The sequence below is a fragment of the Pimephales promelas genome, chromosome 3 (assembly GCF_988280905.1).
Source record: "Pimephales promelas chromosome 3, fPimPro1.hap1.1, whole genome shotgun sequence".
NCBI classification, from domain to species: Eukaryota; Metazoa; Chordata; class Actinopteri; order Cypriniformes; family Leuciscidae; genus Pimephales; species Pimephales promelas.
In genome coordinates this window covers 4,948,641-4,962,316 of record NC_142771.1, presented here as the reverse complement: position 1 = coordinate 4,962,316, position 13,676 = coordinate 4,948,641, and the positions used below count along the sequence as shown (strand labels likewise).

At 40.2% G+C, this 13,676-nt stretch overlaps 1 protein-coding gene across 1 annotated transcript; it reads right to left on the bottom strand.

Annotated features, from left to right (window-relative positions):
- Nucleotides 1–545: 545 nt before the first annotated feature.
- Nucleotides 546–13,370, bottom strand: LOC120463223 (uncharacterized). Its single transcript, XM_089129121.1, has 3 exons — nt 12,821–13,370; nt 10,426–10,675; nt 546–3,278 (listed from the first exon to the last, which is right to left on the bottom strand). Exons 2-3 carry the CDS (start codon nt 10,598–10,600, stop codon nt 1,999–2,001), a joined length of 1,455 nt encoding a protein of 484 aa, XP_088985247.1. The 5' UTR covers nt 10,601–10,675; nt 12,821–13,370; the 3' UTR covers nt 546–1,998.
- Nucleotides 13,371–13,676: the final 306 nt, after the last annotated feature.

Here is a 13,676-nt window from a genome sequence, read left to right as displayed (position 1 = left end):
CTCTACTTTCATGAGATGAGAAAATTGGTTATATAATGTGTTTTCTTCATATCTTGCAATGTTAGTTCAATGGTCCTTTCCGCTGTGAAAATTGTGTCATGGACGGGGCCACATTCCTATTAGCCAGTCGGGCGAGCCTCGTCTTGTCTTGGGAGTCGAACTGAATCATTACACCAGGTGTGCCCAACCCTGCTCCTGCCAATCGACTGTCCTGCACAGTTTATCTCCAACCCTAATCAAACACACCTGAAGCAACCAATTAAGGTCTTCAGGGTCACTTTGAAATTAAAGGCAGGCGTGTTTAATTAGGGTTGGAGATGAACTGTGCAGGACAGTCGATTGGCAGGAGCAGGGTTGGGCACCCTGCATTACACCATTCTTCGGTTTACCAAAATAGATGCCGCCTCTGCCTTAGTTGAGCACTGACACTCCAATGTTTGGGTAAGATGATGACTCGCAACTCAATAGGTAGCTGGCTAGCAAGTTCAACATCACTGAAGATTAAACATTAAAAAAATAGCACTCATATTAACGAATGAATGTTTATTAAAATGCATGATAAATTGGTTTGTTAAATGCATACAATTCACTCAAGTGGACTGAGAATATTTATGAAAAATAAATGTAAACAAAAAAGTTAAAATATTGTTTTTCATGCTCTGAGAACAAAAACCCCGATTGAGGATATCATAATTCATGCATGAAAGAGTTAATCGTTTATGCTCAAACGTAAGTTTACAGCAGTGAAAAGCATTCTCATTAACAAAACGCATCTGAAAAATGACATGGTTGGTAATCACAGGAACCAAGTTATTTCTTTTAATTGTGTTATAAATGTGTGTTTACTCAATATGCTTTTATGTCGCTTAGCCAGCTACAGAGAAACTGGCCACCTGGTAATCAGGCAACAAACCAATCCTGAGTGGCGATGTCACCAATAACAGACTTTTGCGACCTCAAAGGAATGTGGCCACATCCCCAAGAGAGAGACAATAGAAACACAGAAACAAATTTTAATACAAACTTTGCCGCATTAGTCTGATCTATGAAGGAACGTGCATCCCAGAAACTGCGATGATTTAGGGCCAATCCCAATTCTACCCCTTACCCCTTCACTTTCCCCTTCCCCTCCGTTTTGCGCGTCCACGTGAAGGGGTAGGGCTGTCCCAATTCTCTTTTGGTTGGAGGGGGAGGGCTAGGGTGAAGGGCCAGATAGCCCTTCAAACGAAGATTTTTCGGGAGCACACTTCAAACGAAGGGGTATGAGAAGTGTCACTGCTAACCCAGGCTGGCTGCCCAAGCGACAAAGGAGACCCATAAATTTAAGTATTTGTGGCTTTAATAAGTATTATAACGACAAATATAGATTTGCTTTATGTTACATTCAATATTGTGTTCATATTTACGGTCAGTTTCTTCACAGAAACGTTTGTATAAAAATCGCTAAAATTACTGTAGTTTGCTAACGATAGTCCCGCAACATATTTTCGTCGTCTCCGTTGTTTCCTGCGAACTTCACAAGATGCAAGAAAATAGCTGTAACCCACGCGACAGATAACTGCAGCTGTCGACGGGATCTTGGAAGTTGTGATAAACATCGGCGCATCTCCTGTGACGTAGGCGCTAGCGACGACTTATAATGACGTTTAACGGAGGCGTAGTGGTGTCCCATTTCTTAGGGGAATATTTTCACCCCTACGCATTGCCACTCTGTTTGAAGGGTCAAGGGGAAGGCGAAGGGGTAGGGCTAGGGGAAAGGAAAGGGGTAAGGGGTAGAATTGGGATTGGCCCTTACTGTCTCGTGTACTATTATGTTTAACACTACAGTATTGCCAGCTTCTCTCTGCTGTGGATCTTCTCATGCATTTTCAGATTTCCTGACATACTGAATCTCTTGTCACAGTGTGAACACTTTTAAGGTTTTTCTCCAGTGTGGACCTTCTCATGTGTTTTCAGATTTCCTGACAGACTGAATCTCTAGTCATAATGAGAACACTTCTAAGGTTTTTCTCCAGTGTGGATCTTCTCATGTGATTTCAGAGATGATGACAGACTGAATGTCTTGTCACAGTGTGAACACTTGTAAGGTTTTTCTCCAGTGTGGATCATCTCATGTGTTTTCAGATTTCCTGACAGACTGAATCTCTTGTCACAGTGTGAACACTTGTAAGGTTTTTCTCCAGTGTGGATCTTCTCATGTGTTTTCAGATTTCCTGACAGACTGAATCTCTTGTCACAGTGTGAACACTTGTATGGTTTTTCTCCAGTGTGGATCCTCTCATGTGTTTTCAGAGCTGATGAATGACTGAATCTCTTGTCACAGTGTGAACACTTGTAAGGTTTTTCTCCAGTGTGGATCCTCTCATGTGTTTTCAGAGCTGATGAATGACTGAATCTCTTGTCACAGTGTGAACACTTGTAAGGTTTTTCTCCAGTGTGGATCTTCTCATGCGTTTTCAGATTTGCTGACTGACTGAATCTGTTGTCACAGTGTGAACACTTGTAGGGTTTTTCTCCAGTGTGGATCCTCTCATGTGTTTTCAGAGCTGATGAATCTCTGAATCTCTTGTCACAGTGTGAACACTTGTAAGGTTTTTCTCCAGTGTGGATCTTCTCATGCGTTTTCAGATTTGTTGACTGACTGAATCTGTTGTCACACTGTGAACACTTGTAGGGTTTTTCTCCAGTGTGGATCCTCTCATGTGTTTTCAGAGCTGATGAATCTCTGAATCTCTTGTCACAGTGTGAACACTTGTAAGGTTTTTCTCCTGTGTGGATCTTCTGGTGTATGTTTAAATCATTCCCTGTTGCAAAAGTCTTCTCACACTCAAAGCACATGTACTCTTTCACACCAGTGTGAGTTTTCTGATGTCTATGTGAAGCTTCTGTTCTCTGAGGCTTCTCTCTTGTTCTGGCTCTTGTTTTCTTTAAATATGTCTTTTTAGTCTTTGAGCGACTCAAAGGTTTTTCTCCAGGTTTGACATGATGTTCCTCCTCCACTTCACTCAGTTCTTCTCTCTCCTCCTTCACTTCTCTTAGTTCTTCTCTCTCCTCCTTCACTTCACTCAGTTCTTCTCTCTCCTCCTTCACTTCTCTCAGTTCTTCTCTCTCCTCTTTCACTTCTCTCAGTTCTTCTCTCTCCTCCTTCACTTCTCTCAGTTCTTCTCTCTCCTCTTTCACTTCTCTCAGTTCTTCTCTCTCCTCTTTCACTTCTCTCAGTTCTTCTCTCTCCTCTTTCACTTCCACCAGTTCTTCTCTCTCCTTCACTTTCATCAGGTCTGAAATGAAAAAAAAAAAAGAATTTTCAAATGTTCTAAATAATCTATATAATTCAAAGAGAAAAATATGAATGGAGATAAATTACCCCAGAAGTAACGGACAACTGCTATAAAATACTACAAGAATTTATGTATTTTTATAAAAGAATTATACATCCCTGAAACTTCCCATGAATGAGGTACACTGATCTTGCAGTTATTATGTTGAAAAATCTTATAGGCAAAAATCCCATGTTTCTGCAATAGTGAGAACTATTAAAGTGTAAATTGCAGGTTACATTTTTCACAAAGATAATACAATGTACTTACTAAACAATGAGAAGAACCGCCATGTTTTTATTAATACCAAAATGCTGGGTATAATATAGTCTCGCGTAGCCAGACCTTCAGACTGACGGCTGAAGACGCGCACTCGCTACATTCCCTTTAGCCTTTAGTTTAGCACATCTAGTGGATGCATAATGCAAACCCAGTCAAACGTTTGACTCTGCAATATCTTATGCGCCTTATAATCCAGTGTGCGCCCTATATATGAATACTGAATCGGCCAGCTGTGATGTCAGCGTCTGTTGTTTCATGTTTGCCCACAAATGCGGCTGATATCCCCTTCGCAATTAAGTACTTCACTTGATCTTCCATAATAGATAGGAGGGGACATACAACTACGTTTAGCTGATCTTGATTAATGCTCATTGTCACTCACATAGGTCACTCATATAAACACAACAGTTTTTCTTTCGCAATCACACGTCTGCACTTTGTTTCCCGGCTGACCGAAAATAAACGCGACACTGGAAATCCGATAAAATTCAACCAATCAGATGACGACTTCGACATTCCTGAAGTGTTTCCAGTTAAGTGTACCATATGCATCAGACGTTTAGCCAACGTTCCGTGGGCGTGACGTCTGAGGCTGAGACTAGGTATAATATGAAAAGTTGGTACTTTTTACTCTCCTCCCTTCCACTAGGCTGGGCGTGACGTCATAAAAGGGACACCAAGCCTAGAGTTACCGTTAGTCTAACGGCAGTCAACTAGCAATTATATAGAAATGTTTTTAGATTAATTTTTCAGATTTGCGCGCAAGTGAGTAACCTAATTTTGAAGTTTGTTGGTTTAATTTAGTTTGATTTAATTGGAACCGACTTGGAAACTGAAGTTTTCCCAAACTTGCGAACTTAAAGAGGCTGGCGGGTCCTCTAACTCTTGTGGGTTGCCACAACTCGCCATACTCGTCCTGAGTGCTGCTATCTCTGACTCACTCACTGGGCCGTTGACCTGACAAAAAACTGCATAGGCGGAGCTACAGATTTAGGGCCAATCCCAATTCTACCCCTTCACTTTCCCCTTCCCCTCCGTTTTGCGCGTCCACGTGAAGGGGTAGGGCTGTTCCAATTCTCTTTTGGTTGGAGGGGGAGGGCTAGGGGGAAGGGCCAGATAACCCTTCAAACGAAGATTGTTCGGGAGCACACTTCAAACGAAGGGGTATGAGAAGTGTCACTGCTAACCCAGGCTACAGACGCAAAATGGCTGCCCAAGAGAAAAAGGAGACCCATAAATGTAAGTATTCATTTCATGTCTGGCAACTGATGAATGTAATTGCTGAAGGGAATTGGCTTTATTTTACCTTACATCGGCGCATCTCCTGTGACATCTCCTGTGACGTAGGCGCTAGCGACAACTTTTATAATGACGTTTAACTGAGGCGTAGTGGTGTCCCATTTCTTAGGGAAATATTTTCACCCCTACACATTGCCACTCTGTTTCAAGGGTCAAGGTGAAGGCGAAGGGGTAGGGCTAGGGGAAAGTGAAGGGGTAAGGGGTAGAATTGGGATTGGCCCTGTGTTCCTAAAGAACCCGCGTTTCTAACAGTAGTTCCGAATTACAATAATCAATTTTCTCAGGAGTTTTATTTGTTTTTATATCGTATAACAGTTATTCTCAGTGTAAATGCATGCACCGAACCGTGACGCCCATACCGTTGCAGTTCAATACGAATACATGTACCGTTCCATCCCTACTTGTGGACCATGATTTCTGGCAATTTCCTCCTCTCTCTCGTGCCTGATTAATTTGCTCAGGAGTTTTATTTATTTTTATACCGTATAACAGTTATTCTCAGTGTAAATGTAACACAATCTCATCCCAAGATGTCAACTAACTGACGCTTTTGACCATGTCAACATCCAACGTTTTAGGGTACCCTTTAACGTCAGTTAGATGACAATCCTGGGGCATCATCCATCTGACGCTTTACCTTTAACGTCAGTTAGATGACGCGGGTAGGTTTAGGTCTGGGGTAGGGTTAGGATTAGATAGCGTCATCTAACTGACGTTAAAGGGTACCCTAAAACGTCGGATGTTGATGTATGGTCAAAAGCATCAGTTGTATGACGTCTTGTAAATGCATGCACCGAAACGTGACGCCCGTACCATTTCGGTACAATACGAATTCATGTACCGTTCTACCGTTCCACCCCGTTCCTCCCCTCTCTCACGCCTGACTGGCTCAAAATTGTAGGGCTGTGGTCCATCAAGAATTTGATGGTTTCCCACCTCCTCAGTCTCACAGTCGTTCTCCATAGTCAAACCACAAACAGTAGGAATCTAGCAGAGTATGGGTTGCCACCTGTCCTGGTTTTACCGAGATTGTCCTTTTTAATTACCTGTCCTGGGAAATTAAAGCGTCCCGGTTTTCGAAAGGCTACGTAAATATGTATGTTCAAACTGTGTAGAGTGTTTGTTTAACTTTTTGATTCAGTTTTAAATGTTCTGTTGGTTGTATTTTATCCCAGCTTTTATGTAGTGTTAAAAAACTGAAACAGGAAGTGCTTCTGGACCAGTGTTGTTTACATCTTGTGAAATGGTCTATATAACAGGCCAAGGAGAGATGATACGTCTCATTGCTATAACTGTCACGCATTAAAGAAATACTTCAATCACATTGTCAAAAGTTAAAAGGACAGTCAGTCAACTACACTGTAACAATGTAACGTAATTATTACTAGCTAATTCCGCTTCACTCTCGGCTTATTTAACTGCAGCAAAACTGGTCAAGATAGTCACAAATTTTGTCATGCTTATTTGAGTTATAGTGATGTTCTTTTAATTGTTATTCAAGAAATATATGTCTCGTAACCAACTCACCATGAACACACTTCACCGATTATCTCACTTGCGGATAACTGGTTCTCTCTGCCCGACTCTGGCTGGATCAGCAGGTTGCAGGATGTGTTGTGTGTTATACACGAGTGTTGCCAACATAAACATAACATAAATGGCACGTTAGTTGTAAACCAGCTATATCAGCAGTTTAATTTGTAATTTCATCACGTAAATATTGTATTTATTGTGGACGTTTGGTAATTAAAAGTGGGGAAAGCGTTTTGAATGAACCCGTACACGCGCAGTAAGCTGTTTTAGTCCCTAGTTCTCGCACGTAAAAACTGCGGGGAAAAAAAAGTCTAGTGAGTTGTGTGTGGAAAGTCTCCAGGCACATTTAAGAAATTCTCATTAGAAGAAGCAACGGGGGTAAGTTCCAGCACAGTCTGCGTGTTTCTTCTGTAATGTCCGTCATTGTCGGAACCAGGATCGTTTTTGCAACAAAAACAAAAAAAATAAATAATAATAATAATAATCTGACGTGCAATCTTACAAACGGCGACTGAGGCAAAGAGAAATAAATCGATTTCATGCATGTTCTCGCCCTGAACCCATTACAAGTTGTTAAGACCTGAGGTAGACCTACTAAGAATAATTTAGTATTAAGGCAGTGGTTATGGACCAAGTGTGTGCGATGTTTGAGGCCAAATAATAATTTTTGCTATTTTCACAACAGCGCCATTTTAAACACCAGGGCAGAAAAGTCAGAAATGCTACTTTAGAAATATGAATTGTTATTTACAGCATACTATTTAAATGTTAATCAAACTTTATTTATTATTATGCTCATATTGTTTAGCTGCTAAAGGGGCAGACTGATCTCATGAATTAGCGTGTGTATGACACGCCAATTCATATTTCCATTTTTGGCGTGCTATCAAGACGCATAATCGCCTTTCAGCGCGTTTATGAACGCCGTTCACTTAACGTTATATAAATATATGACTTATCTCAACCCCGTCCCTAAACCTAACCGTCACTGGGGTTAATGGCATTTATGACTGTTCCCTTACCATCCTAGGTAAAAAAAAGATATGACTTACCTCAACCCCGTCCCTAAACTTAACCGTCACTGGGGTTAATGGCATTTATGACTGGAGATTTGACTGCGTGTTCGGACACGCGGAATGACGCGGACGTTAATGGCGTAGACATATACGCATACACGCGGATAGCACAAAATGCGTGGAGATAACACGCCACCTGACTCGAAAGTGGCGTATATGTTTACGCAAAAGTCATGATGTCATGTTGAAAGGGGAGACTTTGACTTTGAAGGTCCTGCAAACTCTGCTTCCCCCATCCATCTTACAGGAGAGGAGGAGAGGGCTTCAGACCCACCACAGAGGCACAGAGGTCCTTCACATGCAACCTGTAATTTTTGCTTTAGAGTTTCTACTTTAATAAGGGTAGACGTTTGATATGCTTGATAACTATGAAAGTAATTTAGGTTTGGAATATTTTTCAACATAAAAATGCATTTTTTTAAATAGATTTTTGTTAATTTATTGAGCTGCAGTCCATAACTTTTTTGTGTTCAAAATTTACAAAATGTTTATAATGAGCAAGTGCATCATGAATCCATTTTCCAAATCATGTTTTTGTCTTATCCTCAATCCCAGACTAGTTTAGACTGCTAAATGTCTCTTTAGATGTGTAATAGACATTTTGGCCATATTTGGTAATGTTTGTGATAAAAAAATATAAATACTTTCACAAAAAAAGTTTAACATGCATGTCAGTTATATTGCAACACTCTAAGTGATTGTGTGTAATCAAAAGGTGGGGATGAATATTTACAAAATGATTGGAGCATCAGGGATGCGACGAGGGGGACACGTCAGACCTTTGCCATTGTTCCAGGCCACGCCACCGAGACCGAGTCTTTGCTGGAGGCTGGTGATCTTTGTTTCAAATTCTTATTTTGTTTTTCATGTTAAATACTAGGGATGAGCGAGTACAGCATTATCTGTATCTGTATCTGTATAACCATATGAATTATCTGTATCTGTATCTGTACTCGGACTGGGCGGGGCCTAAACCCGGAAGTGGGTCGGGTAGTCTTGAAATGGGCGGGGCTTTAACCGGTATGTTATTTTAAGCATGCAATTGATATGGGTTGATCAGAAATTGTTATATTTATTGCTGATAAGAAAACTATTTACATGACAGCATCAGCATTGAGCTTCAGATCAATGGTTTTGATCACGATAACAACGAACTACAGAACAAGTTTTGCAACAATGAATACAACACATGTGGTTGCAAATATGAAGTAAAATGTAACGAACAAGAGTTTTCATCTGAACTAGGGCTGGGTGATATGGACCAATAGTCATATCCCAATATATTTAGGCTGAATTTCAATATACAAAATATATCCCGATATTTTTTCTGCAAAGTGAGAGCAAATGTTCAGTCAAAGCCAAATATGACATGTCACAAGTAGTTTTATTGAAACATGAACATTTGCAAAATCAAATGAATAAATAATTAACAGGTTTCTTCACCTTAGGGCTGCATGATTATGACAAAAATCTTAATTGCAGATTATTCCCTTGGAATTGTAATTGTGATTTATTAATTGGTTTATTTATTTTGTCAATACAACGTTGGTATGAGCCATTACATTCATTTAAAAAATATAAAAAATAACACAAAGAAAAATAGGGGCATTAAGGGGTTAATATAGACATGACAGTTACCTTGGTGAATAGACAATACTGTTAATGAAACATTGAAACTGCTCCTGGTGAATAGAATTAAAATCATACCTGCTTTGTTTTTATTTCGTGTTATTTACAACGCAACAGTGTTGCATGCTCCTTGTTTCTTTTGCACTTTATATACAGTGAGGCGATCCAGCGCGCGCCGCCGCATTTGCGCGTGCAATTGAGTGTGCGCTACGACTAACGTTACAGTATAACGGCTGACAGGACAAAGTCCGTTTTGCTGAGGTGAAAGACTTTATTTCATGTTATAACATAACATGCTTTAATCAAGCACGCAAAGTGGAAAAGGAGTGACTGGGGCGCGGGGAGCAGTGCAGAGAGCTCTGGGTCAGCACTAAGCAGCTTGCTTGGAGCAAGGCGTGCAGCGCAAACTCTAATTACATATCACATTTAAAATATATATTCTTTATATTGATATATCGCTCAGCCCTAATTTCAACATTACTTTTTTTTTTCTTTTTTTTATCCGAGCACAGATATTGACTCGTATTACTCGTATAATATTTGTACTCGACAAAAGTGCTTTATCCGTACCGGATACTCGTTTCAGCCGAGTATCCGGCTCAACTCTATTAAATACACAAAGCAGTGCATCAAATTAATGGAAAAGAGTCATGCTCTGTCAAATTTGAAGAAAACCCTGTGATATTTAGATGCATTTAAATGTTTGTTGCTATTCTTAATAATTCAATGAAATCATAATTGTATAAGAGTTCAAATGAGTTGCTTAATGACTTTTAAAGGTGCATTGTGTAATATTTAGGAGGATCTGTTAACAGAATTGCAATATTTTTCTCCATTCAATCACCCGATGGAGTTTTGGTTCCTTGCCACTGTTGCCTTGCTTAGTTGTTTAGACTTGCTTAATATTTGTTACTAATTTTAATAAGGCAATGAGACAGGAAATAACCCAGCACATGAGTAAGACTTGACCCAGTAAGATGGTCAAATTCACCCACTGGTTGGGTCAAATTAATGACCCAACAATATGGGTTAAATGGAGAAACCTAGCACTTGGGTCAAACCAACCCAGCGCGTGTTCTGTCCAATAGTGACCCAGCGGCGTAGTTCAGGTTGGGTTATTTTTTAACCCTGCATTTTGGACTTTACTGACCATTTGTTTGAAGAAGAAAAAAAAAACTTTTGCAGCCATTTCATAGTTTACCTGTTTATCTAAAAGTGATGAAGTGCTTGAATGTTTCTAACATGAATGTTCTCCAGCATCATGAATAAATGAATGAACAGACACCAACCTCTTTGTTCTTCAGGATCTTCAGTGTGTTTCATTCTGCAGGGTTCTGGATCACTCGTGTTCTCACTGTCCTCTTTAATAAACTCAATCTTTACAGATTTCAGCTCTTCCTGATCCTCTGATTCTCTTACTTGTACATGTGGTTCTTCTTTCACTTGTAGCTGATGGAACAGCATTTATTAGATAATTGCAGTGGGAGGAGCTTCACTGATGATGAATTACAGTGGGTGGAGCTTCAATGATGATGTGATCTGCCAAAATATCAAAAGAAGTTATTGAGTTTGTTTTATGCTCATGGACAACAGATTAAAATAATGTAAATTATTCCAAACATAATTAATGATAAGAAAAAACTGAAGGCATAAAAAGAAATAAACATAGGCTACATTACAGCAACAAACAAATTCTCACAGACTGTTCACACTAATGACATAGCCTAAGTTAAGTGTCAATTTACAGGCAATCAGAACACATCAGCATAATAAAAGAGGAGAAAACAGGAACTATTGTCATGAAATAAAGAGTGTTTTCAGCGGATCTGTTAATACTGATGATCCTCAGACTATGAGTGTTTGCTGTTAGACACACGATATTTGAGTCAGGATACATGATCAGAGGTGTCAAACGTATTCACATTCATTACTTAAAGAGTAACTAAACCCCTGGTCAGAGCCTGACTCCACCCACTAGCAATATTTGAAAAATGCTGAAAAAATGGGCAGACCCCAGCGGGGCTAGGGGGCGTGCACCTGAGACCCGCCGTGAGTGAGAGCTGCTGTCAGACTCTAAAATAGAGCGAGACTGGAGTGACGCAAGTAACTGCCTTTGCAACAGAGCGGCCATTCGAAGTCGAGGACTTTTCTCCCTCACCTTCACCTGAAGTGGATGAGGGTGAATTGTATGTAGACACAGGGCCAAATCCATTCGAGCCGCTGGCTCAAACTGCGGTCTTAACTCCCGCATCGCGACCGGCATCTGATGAGTTTTGTCGTCGAGTTGATCTCAATAGCGCGCGCTCTGTCGGCATGTATTCATATTGATATTCTGCCGCTATGTGAAAAAATCCAGCAAAATGCACCGGCTCGTTTGTCGACCACAGAGGATTAACTTTATCCTAACCATAAATTGTGATTAAAATATCCATGATCACTCACATCAAGACGCCGCTGCGGTGGAGGAGTCCATGCAGGACGAGCAGTGTTTGGCACTGCGTGTGGAGAAGCCCATGTCCACCTCTATTCCGTCACTATCCTGATCACTGTACTAAACTAATATATGATATCCTGATCGTTTTCAATACTCATAAATCAACTCCTGACTCGCTACAGTAGTTTTGACGGAACCAGATGCTTTTATACCAGGGGCTGCCAAGGGCGTGGTGAGCTCGCACCAAGGGTGTGACAGAGTCGCGTCTGAGAGTTCGCTACGTCAGCAAGTACCCCTACTGCAGGAGCTTTCCGTTTAACCTGAAGAGGGCAGCACTCAGACGTTTTTACACCATATATTTGAAAATCAAAACACTTTATACTCAATTGTCAAAAAATGTACTCGAATCAATGAACAGCATTTATGAGGCTCCATTCTTACAGATCATTAACTAAAAAAAGTTGTTTTGGTGTTTAGTTACCCTTTAAGTAAAAGTATAGATACTAGGGTTTAAGAAGACTTCTTTAGAAGTTGAAGTATCAACTCAAGCTTTTTACTCAAGTGAGTATAAAAGTATTGGTTTCAAAACTACTTTAAGAAAAAAGTAAAAGTAATGTAAGGAAAAAAATAATAAAAATCCATTAAAGACAAAAGCTTTTGTCGCGCCACCGGGGCCGATAGTACACTGCCACACCTTCTCAAAAAGAAAAAAATAATTTTTCTAAAGCACATAATGACTATAATGTAATATAAAAATTTGGGATGCACTAGTCTAGGCTACCTGTTTCAGCCGCATATGACCATAGAAAATTTCAGTTTTATTTCAATGCAAGTACATTAAATAACCATATTGAGCTTTACCATGTTTCATGAAGCACAGAAAACTTTCCGCATTTTTACACTTTCAAAAAAAATAAATAAATAAAAAAATAAAAAGAATTCCCCACAAGAACAAGGATTTTGGATATTGTCATCTTTGTGGGGATATTTTGACCCTATAATGTTGGGTTGCAAACACTCTCTCACACACACACACTAACACTCTGTCTTCTTTTCTTCTCCTCTTCCCTCTCTCTCTCTCTCTCACACACACACACACACACACACACACACACACACACACACACACACACACACACACACACACACACACACTATATCTATCTCACACTAACACACTCTTCTCTTCTCTTTCTCTCTCTCTCACACACGCACACACTTTTCCACTACACAGTACCAGCTCGACTCACCTTTGTTTTCCACTGTGTAAAAGATTTCGGGTACTTTTTTGTATCACATTCCGCGAGGTTCTGCGCGAGCTAAGGAGATACTAAAATGTGACGTGAAACAATGCCGACTGCTGTTTCGTCAGAGAGAATCGTCACCATTCACTGCGTCATCATTACACGCGCCAAATGGAGTAGAATAACCCCGCTATTTTTAAATAGTTTGGCTAGATCACTAAACTTACTACTGTACTGTTATTATGGCAACTCGGAAGAACGCCGTGGTCAAACGAGGAGGTGCAGACTTTCCTTAAATTCGCCATTACACACTCGTCTCTTCTTCTTCTTCTTCTCTTTCTCTCTCTCTCTCTCTCTCTCTCTCTCTCTCTCTCTCTCACACACACACACACACACACAAACGAACACACAAACACTAACTAACGATTATCTGTGCCACTTATCCCGCGGTCGCCAGAGTATTGTAAAAACGTCTGTCCTCAAATAAATATTTGACTCGTATTCTTGAGCAGAAACTGTTGATTTCTCCGTCGCTTACCGCGCTCTAGGTTTCCCTCAGAGGAGTTTTGCCGCTTCGCACAACCAACCAACCAAAATGTAAATACAGCCTCTCACAAGCTAGAAAGCCAATCAGTTTAGCGATGTGTGTTTAGGGGGCGGGACGTCATAGCAGTGTGGGACGACAGCGTCAGTCTGTTGCCGGAAGTGGGCGCGGCAAGGCATTGCGCTACTTCCATGTTTTGGAATGTTAATGTTTTTTTTTTTTTTTTTTTTTTTACTTTATTATAAAGACTTTTAAACGATTTAAATGAAAAAAAAAATAAAATAAATAATAATATATATATATAATTAAATAGTATAC

Bases quoted from the DNA above. Each gene is read 5' to 3' on its own strand.
- LOC120463223 (XM_089129121.1), bottom strand. From the start codon at position 10,600: ATGCTGTTCCATCAGCTACAAGTGAAAGAAGAACCACATGTACAAGTA. The intron at 3,279-10,425 runs GTTGGTGTCTGT...TTTTCATTTCAG, and splicing joins AGATCCTGAAGAACAAAGAG to ACCTGATGAAAGTGAAGGAG.